Source organism: Haliaeetus leucocephalus, unplaced genomic scaffold, assembly GCF_000737465.1.
Source record: "Haliaeetus leucocephalus isolate CR32 unplaced genomic scaffold, Haliaeetus_leucocephalus-4.0 Scaffold373, whole genome shotgun sequence".
NCBI lineage: Eukaryota > Metazoa > Chordata > Aves > Accipitriformes > Accipitridae > Haliaeetus > Haliaeetus leucocephalus.
This window is the reverse complement of record NW_010972809.1, coordinates 3,003,715-3,017,033: the sequence shown is the minus strand read 5'-3', so window position 1 is coordinate 3,017,033 and position 13,319 is coordinate 3,003,715. Positions and strand designations below refer to the sequence as shown.

The 13,319-nt window shown below is 43.5% G+C and overlaps 1 protein-coding gene across 3 annotated transcripts in view; it reads right to left on the bottom strand.

The window, feature by feature from the left end:
• JARID2 (jumonji, AT rich interactive domain 2) overlaps positions 1-13,319 on the bottom strand; it is a 222,511-nt gene that overhangs the window by 14,615 nt on the left and 194,577 nt on the right. For all 3 annotated transcript variants that reach the window (XM_010573172.1, XM_010573173.1, XM_010573171.1), the window contains 5 exons: positions 11,090-11,589; positions 5,847-5,939; positions 5,290-5,408; positions 5,058-5,128; positions 4,104-4,218 (listed from right to left, as the gene is read on the bottom strand). In XM_010573172.1, the coding sequence (XP_010571474.1) occupies positions 4,104-4,218; positions 5,058-5,128; positions 5,290-5,408; positions 5,847-5,939; positions 11,090-11,589 (898 nt within the window). The remainder of the gene's footprint in view (positions 1-4,103; positions 4,219-5,057; positions 5,129-5,289; positions 5,409-5,846; positions 5,940-11,089; positions 11,590-13,319) is intronic.

The window sequence follows — 13,319 nt, the reverse complement described above, 5'->3', positions numbered from 1 at the left end:
AACTCAGTGCTCTGTAGAATCAGTGGTGAGAAATCAGCAATAGAATGATGTTCATTTTAATGGCACCAAAACGGGTAATTATGGGCAGAAGTTTGCATCTCGTGAGCACCAATGTTATCTTTATCATAAGTGGTTGTATTCATTACCTGTGCATCAACCAAAGGATCTTTCTATTTAGTAATATCTTCTCTTTGTAACAATCAAGAAACCACAAATCACCTTTACTGTTAGTACACGAAGTAGCCTAAGACCTTCTTGCCTTGCTTACTAAACAAATCCCACATCCCTCCTCTCCCTTGCAACAGAAGAAAGACCTGACTAAGAGCAGCCAAAGCAGCAAGAGAGGTTTAAAACTCTGCTGGGTATATGTCGAGTTGCACATCCTCCTCTCTTTTAGAAGCCAAGGAAGCAGCTGTCCTCCCTGTGCTCACTGCCAGCAGTGCTCCCTACGCAGAAGTGACAAGAAATAACGTAGGAGTCTCAGGTCCTAGCTTCACACATGCAGAAAACTGCTATTTTGCTGGATGCAGGCAGGTGATATGGTGACAATTAGTTGCTACTCTTGCTTGCACCCTGCCAAAAGCGTAGTGGTTTACGTCCACCCAGAAGATACCTGTTCCCAAGATCTGGTAGTTGGTACCTGACAACAGCAAACTGAGCAGTGCAGCTTGGTGGGAAACAGTGCAAATCCCAGATTCCCAAACCTGCCTTGAGTTGCTGCCATGCTATACTTTATCTGTGACATTACTTTATTTGGATTTGTTATGCTCAGGCAAGTAAAAAGCATCTCCAGATTTATCATGACTCACCAATTCACTTTAAGCAATGAGACCTCAACCTGGAGCCCATTTGCCCCCACACCAGACACACACACAGAGCCATTTTTCCAAACTTGACAACAAGAGCAGAGAATGAATTTGGAAATATTTTGGGGGAAAGGTGCCATTTTCTGTCATCCATCCAGTCCCTCCACCAATTTCATAAAGCGTTCTGCTGGCCTTACAGACCTTGTCAGGGTATCTGCTTATAATGTGCACTAATATTAACTCCGTATGCGTCATACAGAGTTCTCCTGCTTGATGAGTCTGTAGGAGGCTGTACTTCCTATGATTTGAACATCTCGTTACTGTTCACTGTAGTGATGATGACTTTGATTTGTCTTTGTTGATCTTCAAGCCGAGAGCCAGAAGAGATGACAATATCTACTCATACAGCTAATTGTAGCCACAATAAGGGCTCTAATGAGCTGGTTGCCCAGGTGTACATAGACTGACTCCTTATATATTGACAACGATCAGGACCTTAGGAAGAAATCTTAGGGTTATAGAGAGGTGAAGTGGGAGAACTTCATCTTGATAAGTATCAAGTCCCAACAGCAATTTTAAATGCATGCCGTGTATCAAATACTTGGCAGTACCTGTGTTGCTAACAGTGACAGCTTCAGAACAGCTCCATGTGTGTAGCATATTACTCTAGTTACACTATAATAACAGATTTTAAGCAGTGATGAAAATATTTTAAATTCACACCCAGAACGCGGCAGAGCCCACTCTTTCCTTTTAGAGTCAGAAAATATAGCTGGAACAGCCAAGAGATTCAAGCATGCAGTCCCTCACAAAACGGGCCCAGGAAAAAGCACGGGAAGGATGCGTGAAGAGGAAGGGCAGCACAGAAGTGCATGGGACTATCCGACTACTGGCAGGACTGATGGAAATGGAAATCCTTTGCAACTGTGGCGCATGCTGCAATTTCACTCATTTGCAATTCTTGATGTACCTATAAAAATGGGAAGTAAGCAGCCAGCATAGATTTCTGAGTGTCTTGGGCAGAACAAAATTTTCTTCTCTCTTTTAATGGGCACCAAGGAGTCCTCCAGAATAAAAAGGTTAGGTCACTGACCTCTGCCCTGCATGAAAATTGAGTTCTTGCCTGTTTACTCTTCATGAGGTAAAACCTGAGAGATTAGAGAGTGACCTGAGCAATCTGCAGGTAAATGAAGCACCACTGATTTTAGTACCCCAGGGATCTGTCCTTAGAAGAGATTTCTGGATGCTGGGCGGACTTTGCGAGATGGAGGAGAGCTTTGGTGCCCAGTGGCCTGCTTTGTTATCACTGAAGTGCCACTGAAAGCAATGCTGTTAGGGCTACTCCAGATATTATGCCAGACCTAGAGTTATTAAGTTCATCTTTTCCCCAATAAAGTTGGGTACTTTATTGCAATATTAAAAGTTGTAATGAGTTAATAATGAATACTAGCCTGACACTGCAGCCTGGCAGCCTTGCCAAAGAATAGCTTTTACAGACAAAGGAGTTTCGCTTCTTCCTTCTTGAGTTATTCCTGCTTGCTATCCATGTTTCATCAAGGCTATCATCACAAATACATCTGAAGCTATGTACTTATGTGTGTAAGCCAGCCAATCAAGGAAAAGCAAATGGCTTCTCTGCTTTTATTCTTCTCAGCTTGGAAAAACAGAAATAGTAGCCCTTCCTAAAACTTTGGCAGGCTGCATTCAAGCCTGTTCAATCCCAAAAGGCACACATTTTGACACATACAGTATGAAGGGTAGCCTCAGAACTTAATTAGAGGATTCCTGAATGCCTTCTGTTTGGAATTTACTGTCATTTAAGACTAGATGAATGCCATAGAGAGAAACAGACTCACCTAAGGTTGAGGACAATGTAGCTTGCTCAGCAATTTGTCCTGATAGTATATTATTATAAAAGACTACAGATTCCTGATTCACAGATGAGGGAGAGGAGCCATGAAATGCCCATGACAAAGTGACAAACTCCCAGGTCTGCAGCATAATCCAGCATTTACGTTTACCCTTCGGTATGATCACATACAGAACATTTCTCCAACTTAAAGTATTTAGAGAGAGTTCCTCCTGCTTTAATGGTTTCCTCCAAGATTTCAAATCCTTTCTTCTGGGCCATGTGCTTTCCCAGTGACAGCTGGGTCAGCACCCTGACATGATCAGTAGCTGAGAAACATGGGAGTTACAGGTAATGACCAAAGTACATACTTTGCACATGAATGAAGAGCAGTTGACACTGCCACCACGGGGACTTCTGGATGCAAAGGGGGCCCTGCAGGCCTTCTCCTGTCACACCGAACAAAGAGCCAAAGGCTCCCACAGATCAGAGTTCAAGAGAGGAACTGCTGGAGCTGCTGAAAGGGACCCAGCTTCTCACCTCTGCAGGAGGCACCATTCAAATAACTTCTCCATCTATTGCATTTTCTCTGCTCAAGAAACACAGTTACATTGCTTATCCTTCATTGTTCTCACTGATGATCCTCTTGGGTAATAACATCAATATCACAGGAACCTGGCAGATAGGCACTTGACATGCCAGCAACACCTGCTTCCTCTAATCCTTCCATCAGCTGCTGTAATTCCACTGCAGTCTAACTCATCATCATCTGTAGCAGTATGTATGCACTGAATTTAGGAAGGATTCACCATGTTCAAAACCATTTATAAGTGGAGTGTTAAGTCTATTTGCATGATGTGTGCATATGAAATGTAGCTAGCAACTAAGTGGTGATGTCCACATTGAGACACTAGAATGATGTGTGTAATCATATTAAAAATTATTATCATATGATAATGAAAAGAAATTGTATAAGAAAATACTACGGACCTGGTAGATACAGAGTTCAAAATATTTTGTATAAAATAAGCAAGCAGTGCCTATTTAGTCAGAGCATGGATTCAATCACTTTACAAGTGGCAATATGGAGCTAGCTTGACAAGTGTCTCTCTCTCAGCCTAAGGAAAGCCTACCTTGACTACCTGTCATTTGGCTTCCATGTCATGAAAACTTTCCATACATTAAACCCTATGTCAAGCAGAAACAGTTTATTGCTAAATATCTCTGAATAGAGCGTGGAAGATAAAGTGAAACTTTTCTTCCAGGAAAGGGTGTTTCATTACTTAAGTTTATACTACATTTTCCTATTAAAACTGTAATCACAAACACTGGACCTTCTAGGTGAGATTCATTCATGCAAAAGGTACTAGACAAGCTGCTGTTAACACCAGCCTACAGATGCAGCCACTGCAGTGAATGCAAAGAAAACAAAACACAGGAATACCTACCAAATGCAATCAGCACCAGTGTGTAAGTAGTCAATGTATGGAAGGTGATTTTGGTCTCGAGACCAGCATGAGGTAGAAAAGACCATGCCGATATTTAGCCAAGGAATTGTCACTCCTAAAACAGAGATTGAAAATGAGTTTTGAGTAACTGCAGTTTCTAATTAAAAGACAGTTTGAGAGGGCATTTTAGTTGAAAATCTTGTTCTACATACAAGCTGACCCTTAAGTTGTAAGTATTCCTATCAGAGAATTCACAGAGAATAATTTAACAAATTCAGCATTTTCCACTAACAAAATATCTACCAGTCAATTACAGTGCCCTTAAACATATTTGTTTTCTAATAGCTGTAAAAAATTTTTATTCTTTAGAGAATCTACAAATACTCGTAACTCAAGCTCAATGCCATTGATCGGAGGAGGTTGCTTCATGTTATCAAGTGTACGTGTACTTGTAAACAGGTATCCTGTTTCCCAACTGGTTTGTTCAGGCTCAACACCTGCACAGGAGACTGAATTATGCTTTCAGCTAATGTTTCTACCAGTAAATTGCAATGGCACATATGCAGCTCAAGCACTTGTGACAATTCATTTAGAACACTTCTGTGCTGCTCTGCCCAGCGCTACAGACTAGGCTTGCAAGTAAGGAAGTTGCACAGCTCTGTCCTTCATCACCCTGATGCAAAGCAAGAACACCGATGTACTGGCAACAACAGAAAGGGATACTGCAAGTACAACTGGTTCCTCCCAGGGATATGGTCTCAACTATTCATTAATTCTTTATCTGCACACCTGCCTTCATTCCTTTAAATACCACCTGCTACATACAACTGCATGTCTAGCTGGTCAGCTGGTGAACAGAGGGGCCAGAAAGAGGGAGAAGACTTTGATGACTACACCACCATATTTAGAGGACACGTAACACCTGCTGGAAACATAAAAATGAGACTTGCTTACCAGGCACAGCACCAAGATGTCGCAGGATGGATCCTGTATTATTAGGAAGGACTGTGAGGTTCCACCCATGCCTGTTTGAGGGGGTGACACAGAGACAGACGCATGTCAGTGCACATTCCCAGTGCCAGCATCCCCAGTGCCAAGCTGGCCTGCCGGCCTCGCGCCCCCACCTCCGCTCAGCACACAGCCAGCCAGCACGAGTCGACAAAGCGGGTGGATTTGGTGATCTTACCTTGAAAATGGTTCAGATTTTCCCACTGGAAAGCCACTCCCGTGGGTGTTGGTATCTACTTTTCCACAATGCACTGCTACATGGCAATCTTTCTGTTCCACTATCCGCCAATATTCTTGCTGTGGTAAGAGAAAGCATTAATGCATTTTTAATTTGCTGAACGAGGTATCTCTCATTAAAATATAAACTCCAGAAATTTACAGGGCTTTCATGATCTCAATGTAATTCAGCATAAAACACTGCTTAAAAATAAGAATATAAATACTTAGAAGTAACAATTAATTGGGAAGACAGAATGTAGATCCTATTGGCTCCTGTGCTTCAGCACATGACAGATTAAGACTTCTTTCTCTCCCTCAGTTCATCAACACCTTTATTAAAAATGTCAAAAAATTTTAAAAGGAAGAATCAGTACCATGTCTATCTAACCATTTATTTTTCTCCCACACTAGACAGCCTTAAACTGCTTCTGGTAATGCCTGAACATCAACTATACTGAATCCCCATACTCAGTCCCCTGAAATAAAAACTTTTACCGCCCCTTGCACTGGCCTTACCTCTACTTCAGCTACTGTAGGCTCCTTCGTGAAGCACATGTTCATGATGTTTCTTGCTGTTCGGTAGAAGGTTGTTAAAGAAACAGACCTACCCTGTGGAAAAAGAAAATAAAATTAGAAGTGAAAATAAAAAACCATGCCTCCATTCCCCCAGCCTCACTCTTTTCCTTACATGCTCAATCCCAGATCACGATAGGGGGAAAGAGGACAATGTCTCCAGAACACGTGTGCGTCTAAAGCTCATTTCTTATCTGAGGGAAACTCGAAAGATACAGAAATTTAATCACATCGAATCACCAAACGAACCACCTAAACAGCCAACTGAGTGTTCCCAGAAGGCCACGTACACTGCTTTGTCCAGCACAATGCTCTGCGTTTGACAAATACAGAAGATGGATGTGCCCCAGCTTTCTATGACAGGTTGTAAAGGACCCAGTAGGCAACCCTACCTGCATTTTACAATCAAATCCAATACGTGATCAAAGGACCATGTGGCTACACTCTTTATATACAGAGAAACAGGTGAAAAAGACTTAGGAAATTCACAGAAACGTTCAGCATCAAACTAGTGTTGTGTGTGATGGAAGGGGGTCACAAAAAGTAGAGTTTACCAAGATTACTGTAATCACCGGCTTACAAAAACTAGTTATGCTCAATTCAATAAAAGCAGTTCAAATGCAAGGAACCAGGACCTGTTATTACAAGGCTGAGAAAAGGAAAACACAGTAAAATTGCCAAATGAGTGCGTTCTTTCTTGGCACTGCTGCAGGAGCTGTACGAGAAGAGGATCTGACTTGTTTTTCTGCTTAAGCTATACCTAAGTTTCTGCATACCTGCTTTCACACATACCTATAAAACCAGATGCTCTGGGAAGCATCCTCTGAAAGCTTTGAAGGTAGGAGCATGAGAACCCGCTTGCTTCTTTCAGCCCAGACATACTGGTATGCCCAGACAGGGACACCCCTATCACCTTCTCCGCTCCAGGGCAGAAGAAACATCCTGGGAAGCTGTGAGCCACGAAAGCTGGTAGGTCGCTGTGGCCATACTGGTTTGTGGGCACCGCTGCAGGCAGAGACTAGCATCACTCTGCAAACACGAAGTTGAAAATATTTGCCCCCTCGCCAGATCTACCGCTCCTTCCTCTAACTCCCATCGTGTCCACTGGTTGCCCATCTGAGCAACCACAGACTTAAAAGCTCCATGTAAATGATTGTTTTATTACTCAGACTATTACCTTTCTAGTTTTTCAATTATGAAACAGATCTGCCAAACCACCTCGGTCTTTTCTTGTATTTAATTTATTTAAGAACTATGCCCACGAGTAAACTAGAAACAACTATACAAGCAGCTTTTCCCCCAGGGGCCAAGTCTATCACTTTGCCATGCTCCTACAGTTGTAACATTGTCACTTTTTTAATTGAATGCAGCATAATTAGCTGTAACAAAAAAGTTTGTGAAATGCCCAGGGCCTGGGGCCCTCTGATTCCCATAAACTTCCGAGTTGGATGCTCTGCGATACAATAAGCAATTTCCTTCATCTTTTAATGCTCTCATGAATCATTTATTGTAAGGCAGCCTTTTACAACAAAACCTCTCGTAAAATGCAGGGCCCGCACCAACAGTCGTCATACTTCAGCATAGACTTCACTGCTCACAAACCAACACACGGTCTGCAGCAGCTTCCTCGTTTCAGTTACTTGCCTCTTCCTCTCATCTTACACAGAAAAATAAGGACTCATCTTCCAAGATTAACTGTGTCTTTCCATTTGTCAGATATGCAGCAAGCAAGAAAAAAGAAAGTGGAAAAACTGAACAGTTTAGCCCTTTAAAATTGCATATACCCATTTCCTACTCTATCAAGAATTTGTTATCTTCTTGGTCTCCTAAAAGTTGTAACACAAATTAAATGGTTGAGGGGGTTTTGTTGTCTGTTTTTGTTGTTTGGTTGGTTTTTTTAATCTGAGGAATCTCGTAAAATTTTCTAATGCCAACTCAGAAAATAATTTGAACTGTTGTAATGAAGCATTTTAACCAGAACACAAAATGAATTGCTGAAGATGTAAAGTACCCTTTTCAACGCCCTCAAAAATATCTCAGCAGTTCAACAACTGTCCTGGGAGCTTCAAGCTACTGAGCAGAGTCTCTGTTGCTGCAACAATATGACAGAAGAAGGTTTAAAGAACAAAATTTCCTATTTCCTCTCCTGATTCTTCTTCACGGCCTCTGCATCGGCCATGAGAGCCAACCCAGAGCATCACCATCACCACCAATCCTGGAGAGAAGGCACAGAGAAGGACAATGCAACGCTACGACTGTCAAAGACATTACAGCAACCATAAATATGAGCAGCAAACAGAGATTTCACAATAGTCACAGGAGGGAAGGAGGGACTCCTGTTAAGCAGAGTCTGAAAACGCCGAGTACCCAGCTGAAGAGAGCTCAGCATGGGATTTCTGGGACAGTTTCATGTGAAGGCTGGTAAAACTTGGCATTGGTGATTTCTTCTGCATGTCCCTCTAACAGGTCTGCTAATTAGCCTTCAGTTTGTTCTGTATGGAAACAAATGCTGTTTTCAGTCAGCTCCAGTACAGATTTTTAAAATATTTTCAGAGCTGAAATTGGGTAAAGAAAAGAGTGAAAATCTTGCAGCAGATCCTTCTTTGATGACCACAGTTTACTTCACATACTTAGAAAAACAACAATTTATTAGTCAGGTAGAAAAGCCATACATTTAGGAGTAAAGAAAGCAAGCACGGCAGCTTGCAGCACACACTTAAAAGCACAGCAGGCCTTACAGCCTGGAAAGGAGCAACACTGAAAATAATTTGGAAGCCCTGGCAGAAAGTCAGCCGAACAGAAAGGAGATTTACTCCAACCTTGACATGCGATATGGTGGTAACTGCTCCTGGAAAACTAGAAGTCTCTTTCTAAAAACATGTTCCAGCTCAAGCACGTGCTGACTGCAGAAATTACTGTGCAAAATCCTAAACGTACAGCCTCTTCGTGGCCTGAAGCACAGACTTTATGGCCTAAACTGGACAACAGCCATACGATTATGATGTTCTCCTGCAGCCCTCAATCTATTGACCTGGGCATTTATCAAAGGGGTGGGTGGTTTTTTTTGTTTTCTCTGTTTTTTATTTCTAATTAGAATTAGCAATATGCTTTAGAAAGGAACCATTACAATCCCATCATCTGTGGAAACTGTAACATGAGGACATGTTCTGTTAAACAAATTTCAGATTTTCTCAGAAACATGTTAACAGGTAAAGAACACCCTCCCCTCCACAGACAGAGAAGGATACCATCATTCAAGAAAAACAGAGAATGCAGGATTAAAAGGCTTGTTTCATAAAATGCCATGAAGTACCCTTTACTTAAATCTGTAAGCCAGCATCACCTCACCTCAGTCTTATTAAAAAGTCTAGTGATGAACTATAGTCATTTTACAAGTCTTGTGGGTTACTCTGGTGCATAATTTCCTATTTCTACATCTTGCTCTAAGTGACATAACCAGTTCTCATGCATCAGTCCTTCTACAGGGCTTTCCCCCAAGTGCTATAAAATGAAACTACGCGCCTCCGCACTCAGACTGACCAGGCATCCCGCGGGGCCCTCCACAGCAGGGATTCTCTCCAGAAACCCACCGCAGATTTTGTCCCCGGTCCGTCGCCTGTGACAGCAGTCCCCAGTCTCCGCACCGCAGACGAGCGTGGGACGGGATTCCAACGGGCAAGCCCCAGTGTCCGGGAAGCTGCCTGCACCACGGCAGACAACCTCAGGCATTGCCCGAGCGGCTCCATGTGCTGCAGCTGCTTTGGTGGGGGCGGAGAGCACCGGCCCCCAGGCTTGTCTCTAACAGCTTCTATGTTCAGAACAGAAGTATTTCTACCGGGTATTGTTGGACTCGTACAGGGTCTGATGCTGTTGGTACTGCCGGTGCTTTTTGGGCAGCAGCAGCAATTTGGGAGCTCTCAGCCTTTTGCGGTAAAGGCGTGGGGCTGAGCAGACTCAGGCTGGTTATACTAGCTGCGCTTTGCTTACTTGCCTTGTTTTATTTTCTAAATCTGATCAGGATACTTCTCACAAATCCCAATCTTGCTTTTTGAGTTACCTTGTACCTGCTAAACTTTAACTTGGGACTTGCACCGGAAAAGAAGATGGGAAGCATTTCCCCACTAAGTTTGAAGTGGTTCATACAGCTTTTTATCGCATTTTTCATTTAACATCATTAATCACAGGATATTAAGCACAGAAATGCCACTTCACTATTCACAAATGCTGCTGTCATTAGATAAGCTTCTCTCCAACAGCAGCATGGCAAAGAGATCGCTTTTCAAAGGTGGGATTGAGGCCGGAGTCCCCCAGTAAAAGAACTTTGGGGCTGACAAATAGTAACAGGCTGCAAAAAGAAACCTGAAGCAAGCTTTTAAAGCTCAAGTCATGAGCTCATGCAGTCCCTAAACAGCTTAACAATAAGCCACTTTGGGCTATCTGGCTTCATTTCCTGGTGATGGAAGTGAGATTGGAAGGGGAAGAACAGAGTATTCCTTTACCGGGCACAGACACTCAATGCTATATTTCTCTCGGAGCATGGCTACACAATTCAACACAACTCAAAATTGCACTGCAAGCTGCAGTGCCAAGTCCTGCTCCAGAGTAGGAGACTGCCAAATAAAATACAGTGAAAGAGTCAGCATTCCTTCATAAATGGATGTACTTGATATGTGGAGGACTAAGCGTCCATGTGACTGTTAGTGCTGAGTAAAATCTGGCATCGCAGATGAAAATGTTGTTTGCATTTCAATTTGCCCTTTCTAAATGTAATAGTATTTCTAGTGATGTTAGTTTTGATGTGGAGCACTACTTCACTCAACAAGAGACTTGCAAGAAGCAGGAATGAGAGAGCAGAACATTACTTTAAATGTCACTAGAAAATGAAAACAAAAACTGTGTCTGCAGGGATAATTGGGCAGAGCTATTCGGGGAACCTCTCAGAAGGAGACGAAGTGGGGGCAGAGCCCAGCGCATCTCGTTATGACAGTAACGCCTTCCAGCTTTTCCAGACACCCCACGAGAGCCAGGCAGATCAGGACAGACACCAGACTGGCCGGCTGCGATAGCCACTGGTGGCACTGCAGGCCATCAGCTACCCTCAGCTGGCTGAGTTTGCACCTGGATGCCACCCAGACGACAGCATCATCAGTTCTGCAAACCAACATCGGCAGAGCCCGCCTTGTTACCTTGTATATACACTTGTGTAAGTCGCTAAGAACTCCCTCCTCCTCCTCGTCGTCCTCCTTCGTGGTCTCCTTTTCCTGAGCGAAGAGCCGCCGCCTGCCTGTCTTCAGTGGGACGTCGACCTCTTTTAACTTGTTGCGGAAGCCATTTTTGTGAATCACGCCGTTGATGAGTCCGTTTTTGGGCTCAAACCGGGGCAAGGAATGGAACTTGTAGGCATTCTCCGAATGTCCCTCCAAAGGTCCTTTCCTCTTCTCCAAGATTTCCTTTTCCAGCAAGACCTCCTTCTCCAGTTTCTTGTGCTCCTCGGGGGAGAGGGAGTCGTAGGAGAGCAAGTACTGGCAGTAGGCTTCTTGCAGCTTGGCCAGCCTGTCCTGTGCAGTTTTGGGGATGCGCAGCATGTCTGCCAGCTTGTTCCATTTCTTGAGGTCAGTCACTTGCTGCATCCCCCCCATCTCGTTGATCAGCTGGACAAAGCAGGCCAGGTCGAGCTCGCAGCCTCCTGGGGTCCACGTGTGCCAAGCAGCAGAGATGGGGAAAGGGAAACACAGGAGCAGGTTAGGAAAAGTTGCGGGTGGCTCGCATCAAGCACGCTACCAAGCTGGGCACATACGGGACGTGCCACCCGTACAGCTTTAGTCACCTGGGCACCGGAGCAGGATTGTCCCTATCTCGTACGCCTCCTGCTAAAGACAGGCACATGCCACTGTTTTGCTAGCTTAAGCCATTCAGCAGATCATATTTTGCTATTTGCAATAGCCTTTCCTATGGTTAAACTTGCTCTCCTCCTCAAGTTTCATTCCCTTCTCTTCTCAGAGCACCCCCAGCTATCTCCTGATACACGTCGTTCCCCTGGTTGTTACCCAGTGGCCGGTGAGATGAGAGCTGCCCAGCTCTTTAAAAGCCCACACACTCCCACCATCCCCTCCCCTGCCACCAGTCCCGTGTCTGGTTTATACCAGGAAGAAGCAAAACGACTGGCAAGATGGGTACTGGCAATCAAAAAGACAAGTACCTGTCCCTTCTGGAGGTCAAACATTGATTATCTAATGTCTGCACAACACTTTCAGTACAGTTAGTATTTAAGAGGAGCACAGTAAGATCATTAATTTCACTACAGGTAGAAAAATCCTTAAAAAAAAAAATCCAAAAGAAGCAGGGGCGTTGGTGCCTGCAACTGCATAGAAAAGTTCGAGACACATTATTTTTCCAGTTTGAGGCCATCCATATTTTATATTCCATTATGGGTTTGTATGTTTTGAGATGACTAGCACATTTCACGCTCCAGTCAAAAAATAAAAATGGAGTATTATACAAACTGCAGCATAAAAAGCAGCCAAATAGATGAGGAAAAATAAAAGAAACATCATAAATACTCTCAAAGCACAGAAATAAATCATCAATAGAAAGAGTGAAGAAACGGACCAAAGACCACATACAATTCAACAGGGCACTGCTGAAGGAAAAAAGAGAATTAATACAAAACTTGCGTCAACATCGCTGCTGCCACATTGTCTCTCCTTCCCCTTTTTCTTTGAGAAAAGTAAAAAATCATTATGCCATAGCCATTTCAGAGCACTTAAAAATGCTATTATACAACAGAGAAGTGCAATAAGCAACATTATGGTAAATATTTACTGTTGGTTTAGCTACAGCAAACCAAAGCTGCAGCATCTTAAGGGCCAGCGATATCATCTTGCGGATTCCTAGTGCAAGCAGTATTACTTTCTTCAAACCGCCCTGTGCTGCATCTCAGACACTTCATAGCTGATCCCAATTTTCCTTCTTCCATCCACTGTCCCCATTTCTACCACTTGTGCCAAGCCAGGGAGGAGGGAGACTCAGCAGCGTAAACCTGTGTGCAACATTTTGGGATGACAACGATTGTGACCGAGGCAGAGCAGTACCAGAGGCTGCTCACTAATGTTGCCCGCACAGTGCTGGGCAAAGGTGTGAAAAGAGGAAAAGGGATTTTGGCTGCAGCTAAAACCAAGGGTAAAGCCTTGAGGAGCATATGACAAGGGTCATGGGGTAGCAGATTTATCCAGTTTAGTAGGGGGGGGATGGTGTCAAAATGGTTAAGTCTTGAAGCTGAGAAAAGGTAAACACCATGGGAAAAAACCCCACAAGTTTGAAAGGTTTTCTTTTTCTTTCCTCTTTAATCTTCACCATAAAATAACTTTCAAGCTGGCCTCTAATACAGGCTGTTACTTTTTCGGTCTAGAGTTTTAT